This window comes from Triticum aestivum, chromosome 5A (genome assembly GCF_018294505.1).
Source record: "Triticum aestivum cultivar Chinese Spring chromosome 5A, IWGSC CS RefSeq v2.1, whole genome shotgun sequence".
NCBI classification, from domain to species: domain Eukaryota; kingdom Viridiplantae; phylum Streptophyta; class Magnoliopsida; order Poales; family Poaceae; genus Triticum; species Triticum aestivum.
The window spans coordinates 583,971,091-583,993,190 of NC_057806.1; the positions used below are offsets into that span (position 1 = coordinate 583,971,091).

The window sequence follows — 22,100 nt, forward strand, 5'->3', positions numbered from 1 at the left end:
ATATTATGGGACGGAGGAAGTATTTCATTTGTCCGTTAAAACTACCAAAAAACGGAAAAATCTCATGTCCGGTTTGCACTATTCATTCATAGATTTTGACCGCCATGCCCCCACAGAAAATCACTACTAGTACAAATTAGTCTAGCGTTTGCTTAACGAACTTTTCTATTCCCTTTGCCATTTCTGCGGAGGAGACCACGACATGTCACCATCATGAGAGAAGCAGAGCATAGGGAATCAGAACAGAGCACGCACGCACGCACCTTCGCAGCGCACAACGGCAGAATATACTACTACTAGCGCACAGAACGGGCAGGCGGGCGGGTAGGCAGAGTCAACGGCCCAAGGAGGCGAGGAACGGTCGCGGCTCCGCTCCTGGATTCTGGCTAACAGAACCGGTAAACTAATAAACAGCCCTCCCCGTCGCCGTCACCCGTCCATCCGTCGCGCATTTCCAATCCCTCACAATCACATTCCCGAATTAACGGCCCCTCCCACCCCCCTTACGCGCTCCCCGTCGCGCCTCCCCCTAAAAATAGCCAGATCTCGCGCGGGGGGGCGGCGCGCCTCCGAGCTCTCCTCCCTCTTCGCCGCGGTGCTCCAAGAAGGCGCTAATCGATCCAATCCAATCCAATTAGTTCTTCTTCCCCTTTTCCGCGGTTAATTCGATCTGCGCTGCGCAAGTCTCGTTTCGCTTTTGTTCGATTGCGATCTCTCCTCTCCCCGTCCCCGTGGCGTCGTTTTCGTCTTACCCCGCCCACCCGCGCGGTTGATTCCTTTGCTGTTTGTTCCCATCTGAGAGCGGACGAGCTTGCGTCCGTCGGCGGGAGGTGGGTGGATAGATAGAAACAGAGGCGGCCGAGGATCGCCATTACGGGCCAAGCCGATCGGGCGTCACGCCACGCGCCCGGCTTTAAATCCTGCCCCCGCTATCCATCCATCCCATGGGCGGACACGGGACCGATCCGGGCCACCTCCTCCTCTCCGCGCTCCGGGCCTAGACGCATTCTTCTTCGCTGCGATCTAGCGGAAAGGGGGGAGATCGGTCGGCCGATCGATCCGTCGGCCGGGTAGGAAGATGAACTCCCTCACGGCCACCGGCAGCAGCAGCGGCGCCGGCAGCAGCGGCGGCGTGGAGATGCGGGGGGCCGACGGCGAGGGGTACCTGCGGGCCGACGGATTCGACCTCGTCAACCTCGACATGCAGCTGGAGAAGACGCGCTCCAGGGTCTGGCTGGATCAGCAGCGGGGCGCGTCCCCCGCGCAGCCCGGGGAGCTCCTCGAGTGGGAGATCGACCTCGCCAAGCTCGACATCCAGAACCAGGTCGCCAGCGGCACCTTCGGCGTCGTCTACCGCGGCACCTACGACGGCAACGACGTGGCAGGTGAAAATCAAACATGCTCCCCCCTCGATAGTCTGTCATATGTAATCATGTGCCTGTTCTAGTAGTCTGTTTCACCTAATTGCCATCTCCTTCATAGGATTTTTCTTCTCTCAAAGCAATTTAGGATGGTGAGATATCTGTGTTGCTTGGTTTGCAGCCCCTGATCCACAAGCCTTCTCACCCAAAAAGGAAAAAATCCCAAGCCAAGGCCAAATCTTAGCTAATGATTGTATTGCGGTCATATCATTGACTTGCCCATTTCACGTTGCCTATCTCTTCCCAGCCTATTGAGGCAACTAGTTCATAGTAAAAGTTGTCAGACGTTGGCAAGTTTTGACATTGCAAATCTTGACTTGCCCATCGCCAAAAAATGAAACATTGGGGCTGCAAACCAAGCACACCCTTAATACTCCCATGTTATCAACAATATTGGGGCTGCGCACACAATTGATCGTTATGAAATTGCAAGGATGTTTCTATGATATAAATCTAGTGATACACTTGTCCAAATAAGGTTTCATAAGTTAATGTTCAAAATTATATTGAACGTGTTTTAAGACATAGAATGTATAAGTTAACAAATTGGTAGAAGAGAGATTGATGGCAGTACCTTGCTATCGCTATTGGTAGAGGAGGTGGAGAAGGTGATGGGGAGCATGTCGGTATACTAGGACCATGGTTGGGTACCAGTTTTGTCGTTGTGAAGGTAGTAGCCATTGTGGAGGGGGCGGAGAAGGTGACGGGGGGAACATGTCGGTATACTAGGAATATGGGTGGGTGCCAGTTTTGTCGTTTTGAAGGTGATAGTAACTGTGGAGGGGAGGGGGGGGGAGAGGATGACGGGGGAAGCATGTCGGTATACTAGGAAAATGGTTGGGTGCCAGTTTTGTCGTTGTGAAGGTAGTAGCTATTGTGGATGGGGCGGAGAAGGTGACGGGGGGAAGTCGGTATAGTAGGAACATGGTTGGGTGCCAGTTTTGTCGTTGTGAAGGTGGTAGTCACTATGGAGGGGAGGGAGGGGAGAGGATGACGGGGGAAGCATGTCGGTATACTAACATGATTGGGTGCCAGTTTTGTCGTTGTGAAGGGGGCGGAGAAGGTGATGGGGGAAATATGTCGGTATACTAACATGATTGGGTGCCAGTTTTGTCGTTGTGGAGTAGTTGTTGTGGGGTGACAGGGGAAGCATGTCGATATACTAGGAACATGGTTGGATGCCAGTTTTGTCGTTGTGAAGGTAGTAGCCGTTGTGGAGGGGGCGGAGAAGGTGACGGGGGAAGCATGTCGTTATATGCTAGGAACATGGTTCGGTGCCACTTTTGTCGTTGTGGAGGCGGAGGACAAGGTGACAGGGAAGCATGCCGATATACTAGGAACATGGTTGGGTGCCAATTTTGCCGCTGTGAAGGTAGTAGCTACTGCAAATGATGAAGATGTGAGGGAGATTTATTGGGGACCTTTATCGATTTCGCAATCTATCAGCTTTTGTTTATATTTTGATGATACTTTCTTCGGTTCAGTTGTTATTATTGATGATTTTGACACTTCCGGATATATGTACACTATTTGCATCGTTAATATTTTCCTACTGTAAGTATAAAACCACCTTAGTTTAATCTTTTCTGCTTTTATCCATTATTACTCAACTTGCTAGTGAGAAAGCTAGCTGGAGAAATTGGAAAATATACAATAGAAGCCATATTTTGAGTATAAGAACCTAGTTCCATTTGTGTTTTCGCAAGTCTGCTACTCTGCTTATAGGGTCGCCGGTTGGTTTAGGTCCTTGTTGCACTGTAGTTGTAGTATATCTTGAGTGTGGTCATAATACACGGTAGGTTTTTGAGAATGCACGGGCTTGCTTTCTCTCCAGGGTTCAGAAAAAAAAATTGATTTAGGTCCTCGTTGATTGACATGAAAATTTATAGAAGTAAGAAAAACATACCATTGCAATGTCACTTCTCAAATCATATAGGTTGAGGGCTCCTTTGATTCACAGGGTTTGAGAAGTGTAGGAATAGGGAACATACAGGAACAGGATGTACTGTCAACTGAAATCCTACGTCGGGTAGCAAAACAGAGGATTTTTTCCATGAAGTCCAACCTCATGCTTGTTTTCCTGTGAAAATGAACTAAGAAGTTCCTATAGGATTGGTTCCTGAGGAATGCAATCCAGTGAATCAAACAGCACGTAAAGGAAAACTTCTAGAGGGTGTCAATCCTGTAAAATTCCTATGCAAATCCTATGAATCAAAGGAGGCCTGAATATGATGTGTGATTACACCATAAATGGAAAACAAAAATACAAATCAAACAGTTCTTGTGTCTAGGGAACAAGTCGAAGATAAAAATACTCCTAAAGCGATTTCATGTTTGACCTGTGCCATTTGTTCCTCTGTTTCTCAATCCTAGCACTTAAAGACTACAGAATTCTAGGCTTGGTTCAGTCTTGGCTCCCCACAGCAACTAGCTAACTTAAATATTTCCAGTATCCATCAGTTCTTGTGGCTAGGGAACAAATCGAAGATAAAAATACTCCTAAAGCGATTTCATGTTTCTCAATCCTAACACTTAAAGACTATATGTTTCTCATTCCTAACACTTAAAGACTATAGAATTCTAGACTTGGTTCAGTCATGGCTCCCCACAGAAACTAGCTAGCTTAAATATTTCCAGTATCTATCAAGATGAAAATGTTTATGGACATTAAACTCGCAAAACTACATGTTTTGTTATTCATGATCATAGTAGCAACAGTAGCATTTTTCATTTACCTGGAGTTCATTTTTCGTATGATGCAGTGAAGGTGCTGGACTGGGGGCAGGAAGGTCAGGAGAGCTCATCGAAGCACCGGGAGGCCTTTGAGAAGGAGGTGGCCGTGTGGCAGAAGCTCGATCACCCCAATGTCACAAAGGTACCTGATTTGTACACATTAGATGCTAATACCTGATCAATTTGAAGCGAGCGACTCGGTGAAATTAACAATGAACTGTGTCATGTCTATTTGTGTGTAGTTCGTGGGGGCGTCGATGGGGACGTCCCAGCTGAAGATCCCGGCGGGGAAGAAGGGCGGCAGCAGCCACGGGCCAGGCCAGCGCTGTGTGGTGGTGGTGGAGTACCAGCACGGCGGCACCCTGAAGACGCTGCTGTTCCAGCACAGGGACAAGAAGCTGCCGTACAAGAAGGTGGTCCAGCTGGCGCTGGACATGGCGAGAGGGCTGAGCTACCTGCACTCTCAGAAGATCGTGCACCGGGACGTGAAGGCAGAGAACATGCTGCTGGACAGGAAGAAGTCGGTGAAGATCGCCGACTTTGGGGTGGCCCGTGTGGAGGCGCAGGACGACGACAACATGACGGGGCAGACGGGCACGCTGGGGTACATGGCCCCCGAGGTGCTGGAGGGGCGGCCGTACGACCACAAGTGCGACGTGTACAGCTTTGGCGTCCTGCTGTGGGAGACGTACTGCTGCGCCTTGGCCTACCCGAACTACAGCATCGCGGACATCTCGTACCATGTGGTGAAGCTGGGCATCCGGCCCGACATCCCGCGGTGCTGCCCCAAGCCGCTGTCGGAGATCATGACGCGTTGCTGGGATGGCAACCCGGACCACCGGCCGGAGATGGCCGAGGTGGTGGCGATGCTGGAGAGGATCGACACCACCAAGGGCAAGAGCATGACGCCCGCCGTCCCCGACCACACCTCGCAGGGCTGCAGCTGCTTCGGCTTCTCCAAGTAGTAGTAGTAGTCGTCGTCGTGTTGTGATGCTGGTCGGTCTGCTGCTGTTTTTTGTTTCCCGTTCAATGGTGCGGTCGTGCGTATCGGTGAACGCTTTGGTTGGTCGTCGCGGCGTCTCTGGTGGAAGAAGAATTGCGTAGGTTGCCTACTGCCTGCCGCTACTCGCTTGTGGTTGTGGGTGAGATGATGGTTTATTTTGCTTTGCATAAACACTGTGGTCGTCTTGTCTGCACCTGTTTGATGTTTTTTGGTTCAAAAACTTGTCATGCCGCTTCTCATCATCTGAACTTTTTTTTAGCCAGTCACTCGTCAGCAAAATCTAGAATGAAATAGGCACAGGTTTCTAGATATGGTAACATTAAAACCTAGCCACTTATCCGCAAAGCTGCAATGTTGAATGGCGACATAGGGCGTGCCCAGCATGACAATGTGCTTTATTTCTGCTCTCACTTGGGCGTGTTGGTGCAGTTTTTCCCTTGTTCATCCACATTCTCCTGCGCTATTACTACATGACACTAATGCGAGTTTGTTAAGTGATGCTACTTACAAAGACTGAATGCACAACACTCAAGACTCTAATTCGAGAGTTGATAGCAGGCAGCGGAGCACGCAGTCAGATAAGAAACTACGCATAATATTAGTTTCATGGAAGGACCACCGGCCACACACTTAGATAAGTCTCACACGAGAAACGATTCTGAGTTCTGAACATGTTTTTTTTTCCTTTTTTGAGGGAAATTCTGAGTTGTGAACATAAAGACATGCGGAGTAGTCGACAGCAAACCCGAAAACTGATGTGCATCTTTTACAAAAAAAAAAAAAAAAAAAAAACTGATGTGCATCTTCCACTCTGGCCACTGGACCAGGCACACGGAGACAGGACGGCAGTGGAACATTTTCTTAAGGAATCAAAGGCGGGAGAGTTGCCATGCACAACATCAGGCATACGGTACAATTGCCTTCGCAGGCAGTGCTGATCACATCAGGGTACTAGGGGAAGCGACACAAAAGATGAACACAACGTATGGGGTGCATCTAGATTAACTACCCTCATGAACTGGAGGAGGAACCCCACGGTTTGAAGATCACAAATCCATGGCATTCCGGCTGCATAACAATGTTGGAAAGGAGGAGAGAAGAATGAAGCAAATAAACAACATGGAAATCAGGAATTTCTTATCAATGCTCACTAATTTCTCAAGGCCTACAAGGAAAATGGCCATGCGAAGTGAAGCACTGAGGCACTGTGCCAAGTGGGCAAATGCTTCCTGCAGGCACCAGGAACTAGAGCAGCAACCGCTAGCGAAACTTATCATCATGTAGGGTTTAGAGGGAGATGAAGGGGATTAAATTCCCTACCAGCCAAAATACCCCAAATCCCCTTCAGTTCCCTTGGGGGATTTAACCGAACAAGGCCGTAGGCCAAGTTACATCCTGCTACGGATGCTGCATCATACTTACGATCCAACACTAGACACATCCCACATGCAACCAATTTCTAGCAAGGAGTAGGTATTAATAATTCTGCAAGAAAATGGAACTTTCTGTAACAAGCAATCAACATGTGGCATACAAAACACAGGCTGCTTTGTTTGTATGCATGCAAAAGAAGAAGGCACTCAAAATCAAGAGATAGGCACTAAAGCTGAAAGGCTTTCCACTGTAAACCAGTATTCCTGCAGGTAAGCAACAGTAAGCTCACGGGGCAAATAGCCCATTAATATGGGTACTGCCAATGGCAAGAATAAGCCCGCAAAGTGTGGTCTGATAAAAATGCTTGTTCCTTGAATTGGAAATATAAATATACTACGATGTGAAAATGCCTGCTCCTTGAACTAAAAATACAGTCTTAGCAACAGTCTATGCAAGATTGATACTACTTGTAGTGTTCGACAGCCACTTGGATCAGTAAGTTGCACACTTCAGTTAAAAGACCTATTTGGTTCCATATACTATAAGGAAGGGCCTAATTGATTCAGTTGTAGACTAATTTTAAACAATGTACACGGAGAAACAAGAGAATTAGAGAAAGTAGCAAGCTCAGGTGCACACACAAAATCATATAACCGTCACAAAACAACCAGAGCATTGGACGGAAGTCATGTATCATATTAAGATTATTTATATCTGAGATCCTGTGTGGCTGTGCTTGATGAATTGGATGGTTATATGATTTGACCTGACATATTTCGCACTGGTGTGTGCTAATTTACCTATTTTTATTGTTCTTGGATGCAGCTTGTCAATTATATAAAATTACTTGCAGCTTGTCAACTCTGAATTTGCTATGTATCATATTAAGAGTAGTTATATCTGACATCCTGTGTGGCTGTGGTTGATGAATTTGGGATGGTTATATGATTTTGACCTGACATAGCAAATTCAGAGTAGCTGACATGATTTCATTAACATTCAGATCAACCAATTGTAACACCCCAATTAGGTCTAAATTTATTCAATTGTGACTACTTTTATACCATTGACAACAGCGGCCAGGAACAACAGAATGAGGTAAACTAGCACGCACGGTGCACAACAGGCCGGATCAAAATCAAATAACCATCTCAAATTCATCAAGCATAGCACAGACAGGATGTCAAAATATAACTACTCTTGATATGATTCAAGACAAATTCGGAGTAGCAGATATTGTTCCATTAATATTCAGATCGACCAGGCAAAAGTAGCACCACGGGGACATCCTCTTACAAACCAACCACGACTACACACGAACCATCAACAGTCCAACGATTTCCATCAAGCGCTACTACTAATACTACTATATATATCTAGATAGGCAGGCAGATCCACGGCGGGGATCAACAGCGGTCACCAGGAGGGGGGGCGGGCGAACCTAGGAGGAGGTGAACTTGGTGACGGCCTTGGTGCCCTCGGAGACGGCGTGCTTGGCGAGCTCCCCGGGGAGGACGAGGCGGACCGAGGTCTGGATCTCGCGGGAGGTGATGGTGGGCTTCTTGTTGTAGCGCGCGAGCTTGGCGGCCTCCCCGGCGAGCTTCTCGAAGATGTCGTTGATGAAGGAGTTCATGATGGACATGGCCTTGGAGGAGATGCCAATGTCGGGGTGCACCTGCTTGAGCACCTTGAAGATGTAGATCTTGTACGTCTCCACGCTCTTCTTGCTCTTCTTCTTGGACTTCTTGTCGCCGTCCTTGGCCGAGGTCTTGCCCGCCGACGGGAGACGCTTCTCGGCCTTGGGCTTCTTCCCGGCGGGCGCCTTCTCGGCCTTCTCCGCCGCGGGCTCCTCCTCCGCGGGCTTCTTCGCCGCCGGCTTCTTCTCCGCCTTGGGCGCCATGGGGTTGGGGTAGGTGGGGATTGGGGTTGAGGTTGAGTGCGGGAGGAGATTGGGGAATTTGGGCTGCGGTGGGGAGAGCGGGGGAGGGGGCGGTGGTTTTATAGCTGGGAGGCGGTGCGCGCTGATTGGTGGAGGGGCTGGTGCCGCGGATCGGTGACGTGGAGCGGTGTGAGGCGGTTCGCGCCGCTTTGGATGGACGGGCGGGATGCGTTGGGGCGCGGATCGGTGGGCATGGCGGGATTTATGGGCGCGGACCGGAAAAGGAAAATGAATTTTTGGCGGGACGATCGGAAAAGAAACGCAAAATGGATGGGCAAATGTTCGGGGTGCGCACAGTGTCTCGTCACAGTAGAAAAATGCGTGGCATCAAACAAATTTACACATTTCAATGATATCCAAATGAAATCTCAATATAAATTCAACATACGGATATATAAATGGTCTGAAAAGCAATTCACAATACAACAATAGTTTTCATTTACAACAAATGTTTAAATTAAATTAATTATTTTTTTCGTGAATACGCAAGAGTGTGTATCCTTTCATTGATAGGAAGGAGGTGGACAGCATGATTTTTTTGGGGGGGGGGAGGGTGCGAGCTCGATGCCTTGTATGCTAAAGGCAAGACATGGAGCCGCAGAGCATGGTGACGGGATGCTCTGCCCGTTACAAGAATGGACCTATGCTATCAGAACGCCTAGTCCATGCACGCTACTCTAGTCCAGGCGCGGGCCTCCTCCTGGATCGATGCGATTAGTCACGAGGAGGAGGGGTTCTCGTCGTCGAAGACGCAACTGTTGTGGTGTCGCCAGATGGACCACGCCGTGAGCACAGCCAACGTAGCGAGGCCTTTGCGGTGGCCGGTGGGTGATCCCTTGATTGTGGCCGAGCACCAGGGAAGGAAGTCTTCGTCTCCATAGAGGGGTGGGGTAGTAGCACGAACCCAGCGCAAGTACGTCATGCCAAATCTGCCGAGAGAAAGGGCAGCTGATGATGATGTGTTGCATGGTCGCTTCAGCCTGGTCGCACGGGGCACAACGATCATTGTGCGGCAGGCCATGTCGAGCGAGTCTAGCGGAGGTCCAGCATCGGTCAAGGTCGGCGAGCCAAGTGAACATCTTGACGCTGAGGGGGGGGCAACTCATCCAAGTGAGGCGCCAGAATGGCGCAGTAGTAGATCCGGTGTAAAGTGCTCGATGGCAGGATTTGGCCGAGTACTTGGCGTTGGCAGTCCATCGCCAAAGAAGGCGGTCTGGGTGGCTGGAGAGAGTAGCAGACCGAAGCAATGTCTAGAGCTGGACGTACTCGGTCAAAGCAGTGGGGTTGAGCGCGCCACGGAGGTCGGCGATCCAGCGGCAGTCCTGAAGGGCGTCGGTGACCGTGCGTTTCCTCAGGCACCGCGGCACAAGGGGAGCAGAGACGATGCCATGTCCGAGATGGTGTGACTATTGAGCCAGTGGTCGGTCCAGAAGAGACAAGTCCAGCCGTCGCCAACGGCTCAGGTTGTGGAAGCCCGGAAGATGGATGAGGCTTCGTGGTCGCTCGGAAAGTGAAGTTGCGCCCAAGGCTTGGAGGGATCCGTGTGGTGCAACCAAAGCCAGCGTACCCGCACGGCAATGCCCTGGCACTGGAGGTCCTGAATGACGAGTCCGCCAAGCTCAAGAGGGCGGCAAACGCGTTGTCAGTGCACGGGGCCATGGCCGCTTCGGGTTTCCTTTCTGCCATACCAAAGGAACTTGCGAATGGTGTGGTTGATCTGCTTGAGTATCGGCGGGCAGATGGCAATGGCCACCATGATGTGAGACGGGATCGCGCAGAGAACATGACGGACTAGGGCGAGGCGCTCACCACGGGAGAGGAGAGCCACGCGCCAAGTGTAGAGCTTCCTCGCGAGCCGCTCGACGATTGGCGGCAAGGAGGAAGTCGAGGGTTTCCGAACCAACAAGGGAATGCCCAAGTATGTGATGGGGAAGTCGAGAACAGCACAAGCAAGCTCGGGATTTTTTTGAGAATCACCGGGGGAGGAGTCCCTCCACATGAATATATTACTCAAAGTGGCCATGATGCCAGGAAGCTCGGCATTGATGCACGCGAACTCCGTGTCGCCATAACGGATGGGCGTAGCCGAACACTTGGCGAAGTTGGTGCAGAGTCCATATGCCACGTCGAAGACACGCAACAGCTCACGGATGACTTGGAGGTCGTGGCTTGATGGGTGACAGAAGATGACCACATCGTCGGTGAAGAGGGATGTGCTCGAGGCAGCATGGTGGGCCATAAGACGCTAGAGTAGACCGCGCTGATGGGCGTGCAGCAACAGGGAGTTGAGGACGTCGATGGCCATCGTGAAGAGCATGGGAGAGATCGGGTCTCCCTGTCGCTAGCCGCATGCAAGGGCGGTCGGGGGGCGAGGGACCCGTTGATGAGGATCCGCGTGTTAGGGGTGGAGAGGAGTATGGCGATCCACTCGATCCAGCGTCGTCCGAAGCCGGGATGCCGGAGGACGTCGATGAGGAAGGGCCATGAGACCGTATCAAACGCATGCGCGATGTCAAAGCTTGAGGAGGACACGAGGTAGCCGCAGGTTGTGTAGCTGGCGGGCGGTCTGCTGGACCAACATGAAGTTGCCATGCACGCAGCGGCATGCGATGAACGTGCTCTAGTTAGTAGACACGAGTTGTCCCAGCCGTGGGGCGAGCCGGAGAGAGAGGACCTTGGCAATGAGTTTTGCCACAAGGTGGATCAGACTGATGGGATGGTAGTCCGAGAGGGCGGAGGCGTCTTGCCTTTTGGGCAAGAGGGTGATGAGAGCTTCGTTGAGGCGCTGCATGCTACACCCGTTCATGGAGTAGAATTTGTCGAACACTGCACAGATGTCGGCCTTGATTGTGTCCCAGCAGGCCATGAGGAACTCCGGGGTGAAGCCATCGGGCCCCGAAGCCTTGCCACGGGGAAGCGCACGAGCAACGCGAAGGATCTCCTCCTTGGAGAAAGGATGCTCGAGGTCCGTGAGGTCAAAGGATCGGTCATCAAACTGGTCTAGGTCGTGGGCGAACTCGCGTGGCGAGTAAGATCCTAAGAGCAAGGAGAAGTGATGGAAGGCAATCTCAGCCACACCCTGCTCATCGTGAACCGTCATGTCGTTAAGCTGAAGGGAGTGGATGATGTTCTTTTGGCGCCGGTGAGCAGCATGAATCTTGAGGAATGTTGTGTTAGTCTCACCCTCCTTGAGCCAACAAAAGCACACGCGCTCGCGAGCAATGGATCTCTCAAGGGAGGCTAGCCCAAGGTATGTGCGCTTGAGGTTGTTGCGGAGCCAGGCTTCGGACTGGGAAAGAGGGCGGTAGTCCTGGGCCGCATCGAGCTGGGCCAAGCGATCATGAGTTGCAAAGCGACATGGCCAGTGGTGCGCGCGCCCCAGCTCTGGAAGCGGCGCGTGGTGAGCTTCAGGCGGAGGTAAACACGCTGGAAGGGGTCGGGGTCGTCAACGCCGGCCCAAGCATCGGCCACTGTGTCGTGGAAACCATCGAGCTTGATCCAAAAACGTTCGAAGACGGTTGTGGAGAGGCACCGGAGGAGGCAGTGCGGCTGCGAGGTGTCCCAATCGGAAGTGCAGAGGAACCTGTCGTTGCGCACAAGGGTGGGGAAATCACGCTCGTTCGACCAATTATAGTGACGGCCGTGCATGTACACGTCACCTAGCTCCATGTCAGCGATGAAGCGGTGGAAGCAGCTCGAGGTGCGCCTATTGATGCGCCTGTTGCTCTTGTCCCCGGAGGAGGAGACAAGGTTGAAATCGCCCCCAAGGAGCCAGGGGCCAGCACATGTTTCGTGAGTTTCCTGGAGGTCTTGCAGGAATAGGATCTTCTCGTCGTCCTCCTGCGGTCCGTACACGCGGGAGATCCACCATGGGTGCGCGCCGGTGGTGGATGAAACGAGGGTCGTGATGTGGTGTTGGCCGATGTAGGGGCTAGAGATGGAAATCTCATTGCGATTCCAAGCGAGGAGAATGCCACCATGAGTGCCAATCACAGGGAGGAAGAAGAAGTCCTCGAAGCAGGGGCCAAGGGTCTCGATGACAAGCGGCAACAAGAGTGAATCCATCTTAGTTTGTTGGAGGCACACAATGTTAGGAGAGACCGACGCGGTAAAGGAGCGAATCGCGATGCGTTTGGCCCGACAGTTCAACCTGCGGACATTCCAAAATATTGTTTGAAGAGTACATTCCATGGAGAAAGGGTGGGGTCGTTGGGGTGAGCACGCAGAGCCTAGTTGGCAGAGATCACGTGAGGCACCGAGGGAGACCTGCCTCGGTCGGAGAGACTATCGGTAGGTATGCACCAACCGAGGGAGATCAATAGCTCGTGATGCTGCTCCCCGTTTATTTTGATATGTTCCTAGAGAAAAACTATGTTGAAAAATGTTAGTAGCAATGATGCGGACTAGCTCCGTAATCTGAGGTTTATCCTCATTGCTGCACAGAAGAATTATGTCCTTGATGCACCGCTAGGTGACAGACCGATTGCAGGAGCCAAAGCAGACGTTATGAACGTTTGGCAAGCTCGATATGATGACTACTTGATAGTTTAGTGCACCATGCTTTACGGCTTAGGATCGGGGCTTCAGAGACATTTTTGAAATGCCATGGAGCATATGAGATGTTCCAAGAGTTGAAATTAGTATTTCAGACTCATGCCCATGTCGAAAGGCTTGAGACCTTTGACAAGTACTTTGCCTACAAGATGGAGGAGAATAGCTTAAGTAGTGAGCATGTGTTCAGAATGTCTGAGTACTACAATCGCTTGAATCAAGTGGGAGTTAATCTTCTAGATAAGATAGTGATTGACAAAGTTCTCTAGCCAATATCACCAAGTTACTAGAACTTCGTGATGAACTATAATATGCAAGGGATAACGGAAACGATTCCCAAGCTCTTCATGATGCTGAAATCAACGAAGGTAGAAATCAAGAAAGAGCATCAAGTGTTGATGGTTAACAAGACCACTAGTTTCAAGAAAAGGAAAAAGGGATAGAAGGGGAACTTGTAACACCCTCGATGCGGCTATATCTCCCACGTGTCGGAGCACGACTTAGAGTCATAATCGCATTGAAGACAATGTCGCAAGAGGGGTAATCTTTACACATCCCATGTACTGAATAAGAAAAGAGGTACAGAGTTGGCTTACAATCGCCACTTCACACAATACATGAATAAAGCATTACATCAACCAGATACAATCAAGGTACGACTACAGAACCAAAATAAAAGAAGAATACCCCTAATGCTACAGATCCCCGATCGTCCCAACTGGGCTCCACTACTGATCAACTGGAAACGGAACAACATAACAAACATGATCTTCATCAAGCTCCTCCTTGAGCTCGGTTGCGTCACCTACACGGTTCATCGGCACCTCCAAGCTGGTTTTGGAAGTATCTGTGAGTCACGGGGACTCAGCAATTTCACACCCTCGCGATCAAGATTATTTAAGCTTATGGGTAGGAAAAGGTAATGAAGTAGAGCTGCAGCAAGCACTAGCATATATGGTGGCTAACATACGCAAATGAGAGCGAGAAGAGAAGGCAAAGCACGGCCGAGAAACTGTGATCAAGAAGTGATCCTAGAACAACCTACGTCAAGCATAACTCCAACACCGTGTTCACTTCCTGGACACCGCCGGAAAGAGACCATCACGGCTACACACGCGGTTGATGCATTTTAATGAAGTTAAGTGTCACGTTTTCTACAACCGGACATTAACAAATTCCCATGTGCCCATAACCGCGGGCACGGCTTTCGAAAGTTCAAAACCCTGCAGGGGTGTCCCAACTTAGCCCATCACAAGCTCTCACGCTCAACGAAGAATATTCCTTCTCCCAGGAAGACCCGATCATACTCGGAATCCCGGTTACAAGACATTTCGACAATGGTAAAACAAGACCAGCAAAGCCACCCAGATGTGCCAACAAATCCCGATAGGAGCTGCACATATCTCGTTCTCAGGGCACACCGGATGAGCCAGACGTCAGGTTGGCATAGACCCTGGTTTCCCAGGGGGCGCCGGACATCACTCAGGTTGGACCAACACTTAGAGAAGCACTGGCCCCGGGGGGGGGGGGGGGGTTAAAATAAAGATGACCCTTGGGTTGGCCGACCCAAGGAAAAAAAGGCTAGGTGGCAAATGGTAAAACCAAGGTTGGGCCTTGCTGGAGGAGTTTTATTCAAGGCGAACTGTCAAGAGGTTCCCATTATAACCCAACCGCGTAAGGAACGCAAAATCAAGGAACATAACACCGGTATGACGGAAACTAGGGCGGCAAGAGTGGAACAAAACACCAGGCATAAGGCCGAGCCTTCCACCCTTTACCAAGTACATAGATGCATTAATATAATAAGAAATATTGTGATATCCCAACAAATATCCATGTTCCAACATGGAACAAACTCCATCTTCACCTGCAACTAACAACGCTATAAGAGGGGCTGAGCAAGGTGGTAACATAGGTAAACAACGGTTTGCTAGGACAAGGTGGGTTAGAGGTTTGGCATGACAATATGGGAGGCATGATATAGCAAGTGGTAGGTATCGAGGCATAGGCATAGCAATATAGCGAGCAACTAGCAAGCAAAGATAAAAATGATTTTTAGGGTATGGTTATCTTGCCTGAGATCCCGCAAGGAAAAAAACGAGTCCATGAAGAAGACAAACGGACGTAGTCGAATGGATCCTCACAAACGCGACGGTATCGGAACTAACCCGAAGAAGCAACACCGAAAAGAAGCAAACAACATAGTAAACAACCATCACATAAACATGGCATGATGCACAACCAAGTATGATGCATGTCCGGTTTAATGAGGCATGGCATGGCAAAGTGCACAAACAAAACTACAATTTAAGTGGAGTCCAATATGCAACGAGTTGCATATTGACGGAACACCACATCAATTATTTAGTTCTCTCTCGGTTATGTACTCACCAATGTTAAATGTCATTAAGCATGTCAAGAGGTGAAACAAAAGTAAACTACACAATCTAAGCAATTTAAATGGGGCCAGATATAACAAACAACGAATCCGGTAAATCCCCATATGCATTTAGCAATTTGAAGCAAACAACAATTTTAAACATTCTTGAAGTTGTTATCATGATGCGGATGACATGCAAGTTTTATGCAATATTCATGAATAAGTTGATAAGAGCATATTAAGAAGCATTTGTCATCATGGCGAAAATAAAAAGGGGTGCCATGGCAACGATAACGAAACGGTGCCACGACAACGTCCCGGTTTCCGGTAACTCGATTGAGATACCGATGCAAAGGGGAAGTGTGCGGATGCGTGCAAAAGTTGGTGGGGCGCTCCCGGATTCCGGGTGTCCCATGAGTTGGCAACAAGGAAACGAGTGACACTTTGGACAAGGTGCAAACACGAGCATCTCAAACATCGCAAGCATTCGTTCACGGACGTCGTCTCGGGGTTATACCTTCGAAGTGTGCAAACGGGACGGTTCTCGTTCGGTGCCAAGTAAAGGAAGTATACATTCTCAAGACGTAGTGGAAGTAGGGGGGTACACGACGACGGTAGAGGTACTCGCGACGGTAGTAGTACACGTTTTCGTAGAAGGACTTGACGAATCCGAGTCACTTGGGGTCGACGGTAGTCGTTCACGTTTCGAGGAGGAAGTAGAGGTTCTCGCGATCTCGGTGACGGTAGTTGTTCACGGCGGTAGTGGAACTTGAAGGATCCGAGCTTTTCGAGGGTCGTCGTGGTACTCATTCACGTTGTAGTCATACATGTTCAAGAAGAAACTTATGCGGTGTCATGGAACTTGGCAACACGCCCGTTAATGGTAGTTGTTCTCGTATCCTCGTGATACTTGGCGATATCCGTGCGTAGAGGTACTTGGCAGTCTTGTATAGACGAACTTGAGGTGCTCTGGGGCAGAGGAATCAACGTTGCAACGGTGGTCTCGACGTAACCAGATCGAAGCAAGGCCAAGGGGCTTCGCGCATTGCAGATCGAAGCCGCAGTCATACTCATCCTCCCGCGAGCAGAGACGAGGGCACCATGACGACCTACGAGGAGCAGCAACAGCAAGGGCATCGAGGAGGCCTAGCGCGGCGCCGGAGATGGGAACGGGTGGAAAACGAGGTTCCCCGGCAGCAGGGATGGCATCTGGCGATCCCTGGCCCGGCGGCTCGATGCAGGGCGCGGGAGGAGGCTAGAAGGCGCGGCGGCGGCCTCCTGCAAGGTCACCTGGATGGCGATGCGCGGGGCTTGACATCAGCTTGGCGCGAGCGCTGGGGCCGCCGGAGTTGTCCCCTCCAGTGGTGGCGCGGGGAGGCACGACGCTTGGGGTCGCCGACGTTCGGCAGGGACCGGCGTTGAGGAGGGATCGGGGAAGGGGCGCTGCCTCTTTCTCTCTGGTGGCGCACAAGAGGGAGGAAGGGAACGAGAGGGAGGTGGCGGCGCTACGGGAGGAGCTGGCGATGGGGGTGGATCGGGCGAGCGCCCGTGCGAGCGGATCGAGCAGGGCTCTCCCTGGCTCGACGCACGGGTGTGGGTGGCGGCGGATGGGAACGAGAGATGGAGAGGGAGAGATCGAAGGAGATGGTGGTCTCGGTCGGGCCTAGAGTTAGGCAGGGAGTAGGCCGGCGCTGGATGGGCCTTGGGCCCAAGAGGTGGGAGTGGGGCGCTCGAAAAAACTGGCAGGAGGCAACTGGGCTAGGAGGCCGGCGCTGCTAGGAGTTCCAAGTGGCCAGAGGCGGCTGGGCTCCCTTCTCCCTCCCTCTTCTCTTAACTAACTTATTTTCTTTAACAGAAAAGAAATTAGAGAGAGGAAAAAAAGAGAAGGTTAGGTTAGGATTTTGCGCATGGGGATAATACTCCCGGACTCGCAAAAATGTGTACAATCCAAGAAAAATGGAGTGGACATTTTTCAAAGTTCAAATTCAAACTCATTTGATTTAAAATCAAATGGTTCGAATAGGAAGTAAGGGTTAGGAAGGTCCAAAAAATGTTTGAAATTTTGTGGAGATCGGAAAAACGATGAAAGAAAATATGGGCAAAGTTTGGGGGCCAAACTTGAATCAGAAAAGACATGTGATTATTTTCTAGTGTGTTAAAGGTAATTCCAAAATAAAGGAATATTTTATAATATCTCCCTAAATATCGGGAGGGTATGTTTTAAAGAGAAACCACCATGTGAGTTCCCTCAATTTAAACGGATCGAAGATCCATACGGTTTATTTAGTTGAGTTGCAAAAATTAATGATATGATGGCATGATGACATGATGCAATGCAAAAATAAAAGGAGCAAGCAAAAATGAAACACACGGCGAAACCCGAAACATATGGAAGGCATCTGAAGCTCCGGTCTTGGGGCGTCACAACACTCCACCACTACGAGAGGATCTCGTCCCGAGATCTAGAATGGCACCGGAGGGAAAACAGAAGAGGAAGACGAGAGGTAAAACTAAGTTGCTCCTTTAACAAACGAGTGAAACCAAGGAACCTTGAAAGGTTGAACAACTTGAAAGAAAGAAAAAACGTAAAATGAACAAAGTTGAAAGCACCCCGTTAGAAAAGTAACAAGGAACATTACGAGAACCTTGTAGGTTGATAGACATAAGAAAAGGGTTGCAATGGACAAGAAGTACATGCAAGTACTCCGGTTGAAAATGGAAGGCATAGAATATGAACTTGACAAGATGAGAGGATACTTGAAAATAGGACACGACACTCCGGTTAAAAGGATAAGCACGAAAAGAACATGGTCCTGACAATCCGAGATGATGAGTGAAGAGAGCAACACCACAATGCCTCCGGAAGAGAAAAAAAGAATGGAATCAAAAGAACGGAGGAGAAAACAACATCTTCTACCTCAAATGAGCTTGAAAAAACACATTTAGGAGAAGGATCAAACGGAATTGTTGGAAATCCAACAACGAAAAGAACAGGCTTGTTGAGGGCTTATGGAAAACATCTCAAAAACTTGAGGTGAAAACCTGCCACAAACGAAAACAATTGCTCGCTTGAGAGCGACGGAGAGATGAAAACATCTTTCATCACGAGAATAGGAGGAAACTTGGATCATCGATAAACACCATAAATAGCAACATTCCTTAGGGAAGGTTTTAGGTGAAATATAACCCAAGATAACTCCAATGAAGAGATTGATGGGTTTAAATATCTCATTCCGACAACTTTTGAATCATGAAACATGAAGGGAAATTGTCAACAATGACATAACACCACCTCAAAAGATAAGGTAAAAAGAATTGCACTCCGGATTGCAAGATGAAGAATGATTGAGCTCCCTTGAAAAGAATCTCAATGAACACTTTGAGAAGGAATTAAATCCTTGATGAACCATCATGTAGAGCCTCCATGAAGAACTCCGGTAACAAAAGAATGATCAAACGAAAGGAAAAAGAAATTGAAAACACAAGGTGAATCCTTGCAATGATTTAGATGAATCTCTGTGGTGAAATAATTGCGAGAGCTTGGGACTCCGAGAAAGAAAAAGATGAAACAACTGAAACCGAGAATTTGATGAACCTCCGGAATAAGGAATTACTCACTTGGATGGAACAAGAATAAGAATTATGTTATGTGTATCCTTCACCAATTTAATTGATGACGAGCAAATGGATTTGGCATACTACTTATTCTCTTTGAAAAAGGATTAAGAGAGACATAGCATAAACTTGAGAAGGTCTTCAACGATCCACCGGAAGGATTGAAACAACGAATAAATTGATATGATAACCAAAGAAGAGAACTCTTGAACGAACCACCGTAAGAATTGAAACAACGAATAAATTGATATGATAAACGAAGGAAGAAAAATCTTTGAAGAACCAATGTAAGAATTGAAAATGAACGAAGTAAAGGGATGAATCCTCGGTAAGAATTGGAGAGCGAAAGACGATACTTGAGGGAATTTAGATACATGAGTACGAATAGATCACGAGCTGATAAGAGAATACTTGAGTGACGCACCGGTAAGATTTAGAGAGTGAGAGCTGAAAGCCGGAATGAATAATTCTGAGATGATGGGCTCTGGAGAATCAAACTGAAAAGACTCATGAAATGCTCCGGATGGACGAAAAATAATTCTCACAATCAAAACAATTATGAGAGGATGGCATCACGCTTGAACTGAGAATCCTCGAGAGGAGGCACAAGATTTAGAGGAAACACTTCTTCAGTCTTCAAATGCAGAGAATGACGATGAGAAACACCATCATGAATTGTTGAGACACTCCGGAATGAAAAAATAGAAAGGTTGAACCGACGATGAAAAGAGTTTGAAAGACCTTGGAGAAGAAGAATTTGAGAGTAACTCCAGGAAAATAGAAGGGTCAGGTAAGATCCTGGAAAGGACCTGTGGGTTAGGGTCCACTCAAAAGAAACATCGTTGAACGATTTGAAGGAGAGATTGCACCGGTTGAATTAAACGGCTTGAATTGGATAACAACCTCGAAAAAAATCTTGAGCGAATAGAGAATGGAAACTTAAATCTCCTGAGATATCTTCAGCACTCCGGAACAATTGAATAGCAAGCAGGGAATGATGATGAGGTGCACCGGCATGAGAAAGCATTGAAACGAGGAAAAGGGATATGATCAACAAAGCTTGACTTGGATCCACGGGAGAAGAACAGAATGAAGAATGATGAACTTGAGACTTCTGAGCATCTCCACGAGAAATCACCGGATAAGAACATTGATGGAAAAGAATGGAGACACTTCACATGAATAAAAGGATACTTGATTAAGGACTCCGAGTCCTTGAAGAAAAAGGGTGGGAGGGCGGAAAAATAAAGGAAACTTGGGATGGATGAAACAAACAACATTGAGAAGACTTGAGTTGATCTTGCGGATGTTGAAAAAGATCGGATCCACTTGAAGAGAAACAAGTCGGTTGAAAAGGATTGACATGACAATCTCAATTATCATGAAGGATTAGTATTCACATAGGAGTATGAGAACACCGCTTAGGAAAGGTATGGAATCGACACTTGTCTTCAAGGCAACTCAAATACCACAATTCAAAACAAAACAAAGAATTGGCTTGCAAAATAAGCCGGAACAAACATATGATAGAGATTTTGTCCGAAGTTTTCGTGGTGGGGCCCACATGGGATCGATTGTACATCACCATCATGTACAAGGCAGTGCACATGACATACGAAGCGTCCCCGAGTCAGCATAGCCAAGGACTCTTTAAGACACAATGAGACCACTGTAAAACCAACGGTGGATAGGCGGACCACTAGACGTCAAACCCCAATTTCATATCATACATCTGTCGAAAAGATATCCTAAGAGCTACTTGAATTCCCACTTATAAACTCCCGAAACTTTCTGGTTATGCAATCAGGTGTTGGAGATACAGGGGAAGCATAATATCTCACCCGAAACTAACAAATCCTACATCCAGTTGTATCCATCCTTCAAACATAACCAAGAAACCTTCGGAAATCGTTTACCTCAACCTTCGAAAAGCATCTGTTATACGAGTTATGGCAATACTCCCAAACTCCCGCCCCAGTACTGGGTGGCGTCGAGGTTATCTCACCAACAACTGCATAGAAGAGATTTTCGATGTCGGCGAAACTCAGGTATTCCAGAATTGCAACGATAAAATTGTGACGACAACACCTCAGAGCTCAACTCCCCGGGACACTGCCACAACCCCTAAATGTCAGGAGGCACCAAGAACAATGTTCTCATCACAAAACCATCGGAACGATTCCAAGATACCCGCGTGATCCTAAATTTTTTTAGAGAAATTTGAGAAGAGAAGAGTCAAAACTCTACGTCAGGATGCCTCACCAAAGCGACGAAGGGACTGAGGAGTAAAAAGAATCCTACTCTCCGATATATAAAATCCTAAAAGACTCAAAACATTTTTTCTAGACTCAACAACGCCAATGATTTGATCAAGCAGGGGGCTCCTAAGTCGGGGATGGCTCTGATTACCAACTTGTAACACCCTCGATGCGGCTATATCTCCCACGTGTTAGAGCATGACTTAGAGGCATAACCGCATTGAAGGCAATGTCGCAAGAGGGGTAATCTTTACACATCCCATGTACTAAATAAGAAAAGAGGTACATAGTTGGCTTACAATTGCCACTTCACACAATACATGAATAAAGCATTACATCAACCAGATACAATCAAGGTCTGACTACGGAACCAAAATAAAAGAAGACTACCCCTAATGCTACAGATCCCCGATCATCCCAACTGGGCTCCACAACTGATCAACTGGAAACAGAACAACATAACAAACACGATCTTCATCAAGCTCCTCCTTGAGCTCGGTTGCGTCACCTGCACGGTTCATCGGCACCTGCAAGCTGGTTTTGGAAGTATCTGTGAGTCACGGGGACTCAGCAATTCACACCCTCGCGATCAAGACTATTTAAGCTTATGGGTAGGAAAAGGTAGTGAAGTAGAGTTGCAGCAAGCACTAGCATATATGGTGGCTAACATACGCAAATGAGAGCGAGAAGAGAAGGCAAAGCACGGTCGAGAAACTGTGATCAAGAAGTGATCCTAGAACAACCTACGTCAAGCATAACTCCAACACCGTGTTCACTTCCCGGACACCGCCGAAAAGAGACCATCACGGCTACACATGCGGTTGAT

The 22,100-nt window shown here is 48.6% G+C and overlaps 2 protein-coding genes across 2 annotated transcripts; one reads left to right on the forward strand and one right to left on the reverse strand.

Moving 5' to 3' along the window:
- Positions 1–433: 433 nt before the first annotated feature.
- Positions 434–5,399, forward strand: LOC123104998 (serine/threonine-protein kinase STY13). The gene is made up of 3 exons (XM_044526958.1): positions 434–1,385; positions 4,184–4,296; positions 4,397–5,399. Exons 1-3 carry the CDS (start codon positions 1,079–1,081, stop codon positions 5,117–5,119), a joined length of 1,143 nt encoding a protein of 380 aa, XP_044382893.1. The 5' UTR covers positions 434–1,078; the 3' UTR covers positions 5,120–5,399.
- Positions 5,400–7,714: 2,315 nt separating this feature from the next.
- Positions 7,715–8,509, reverse strand: LOC123104999 (histone H2B.1-like). The gene has a single exon (XM_044526959.1). It carries the CDS (start codon positions 8,429–8,431, stop codon positions 7,973–7,975), a length of 459 nt encoding a protein of 152 aa, XP_044382894.1. The 5' UTR covers positions 8,432–8,509; the 3' UTR covers positions 7,715–7,972.
- Positions 8,510–22,100: the final 13,591 nt, after the last annotated feature.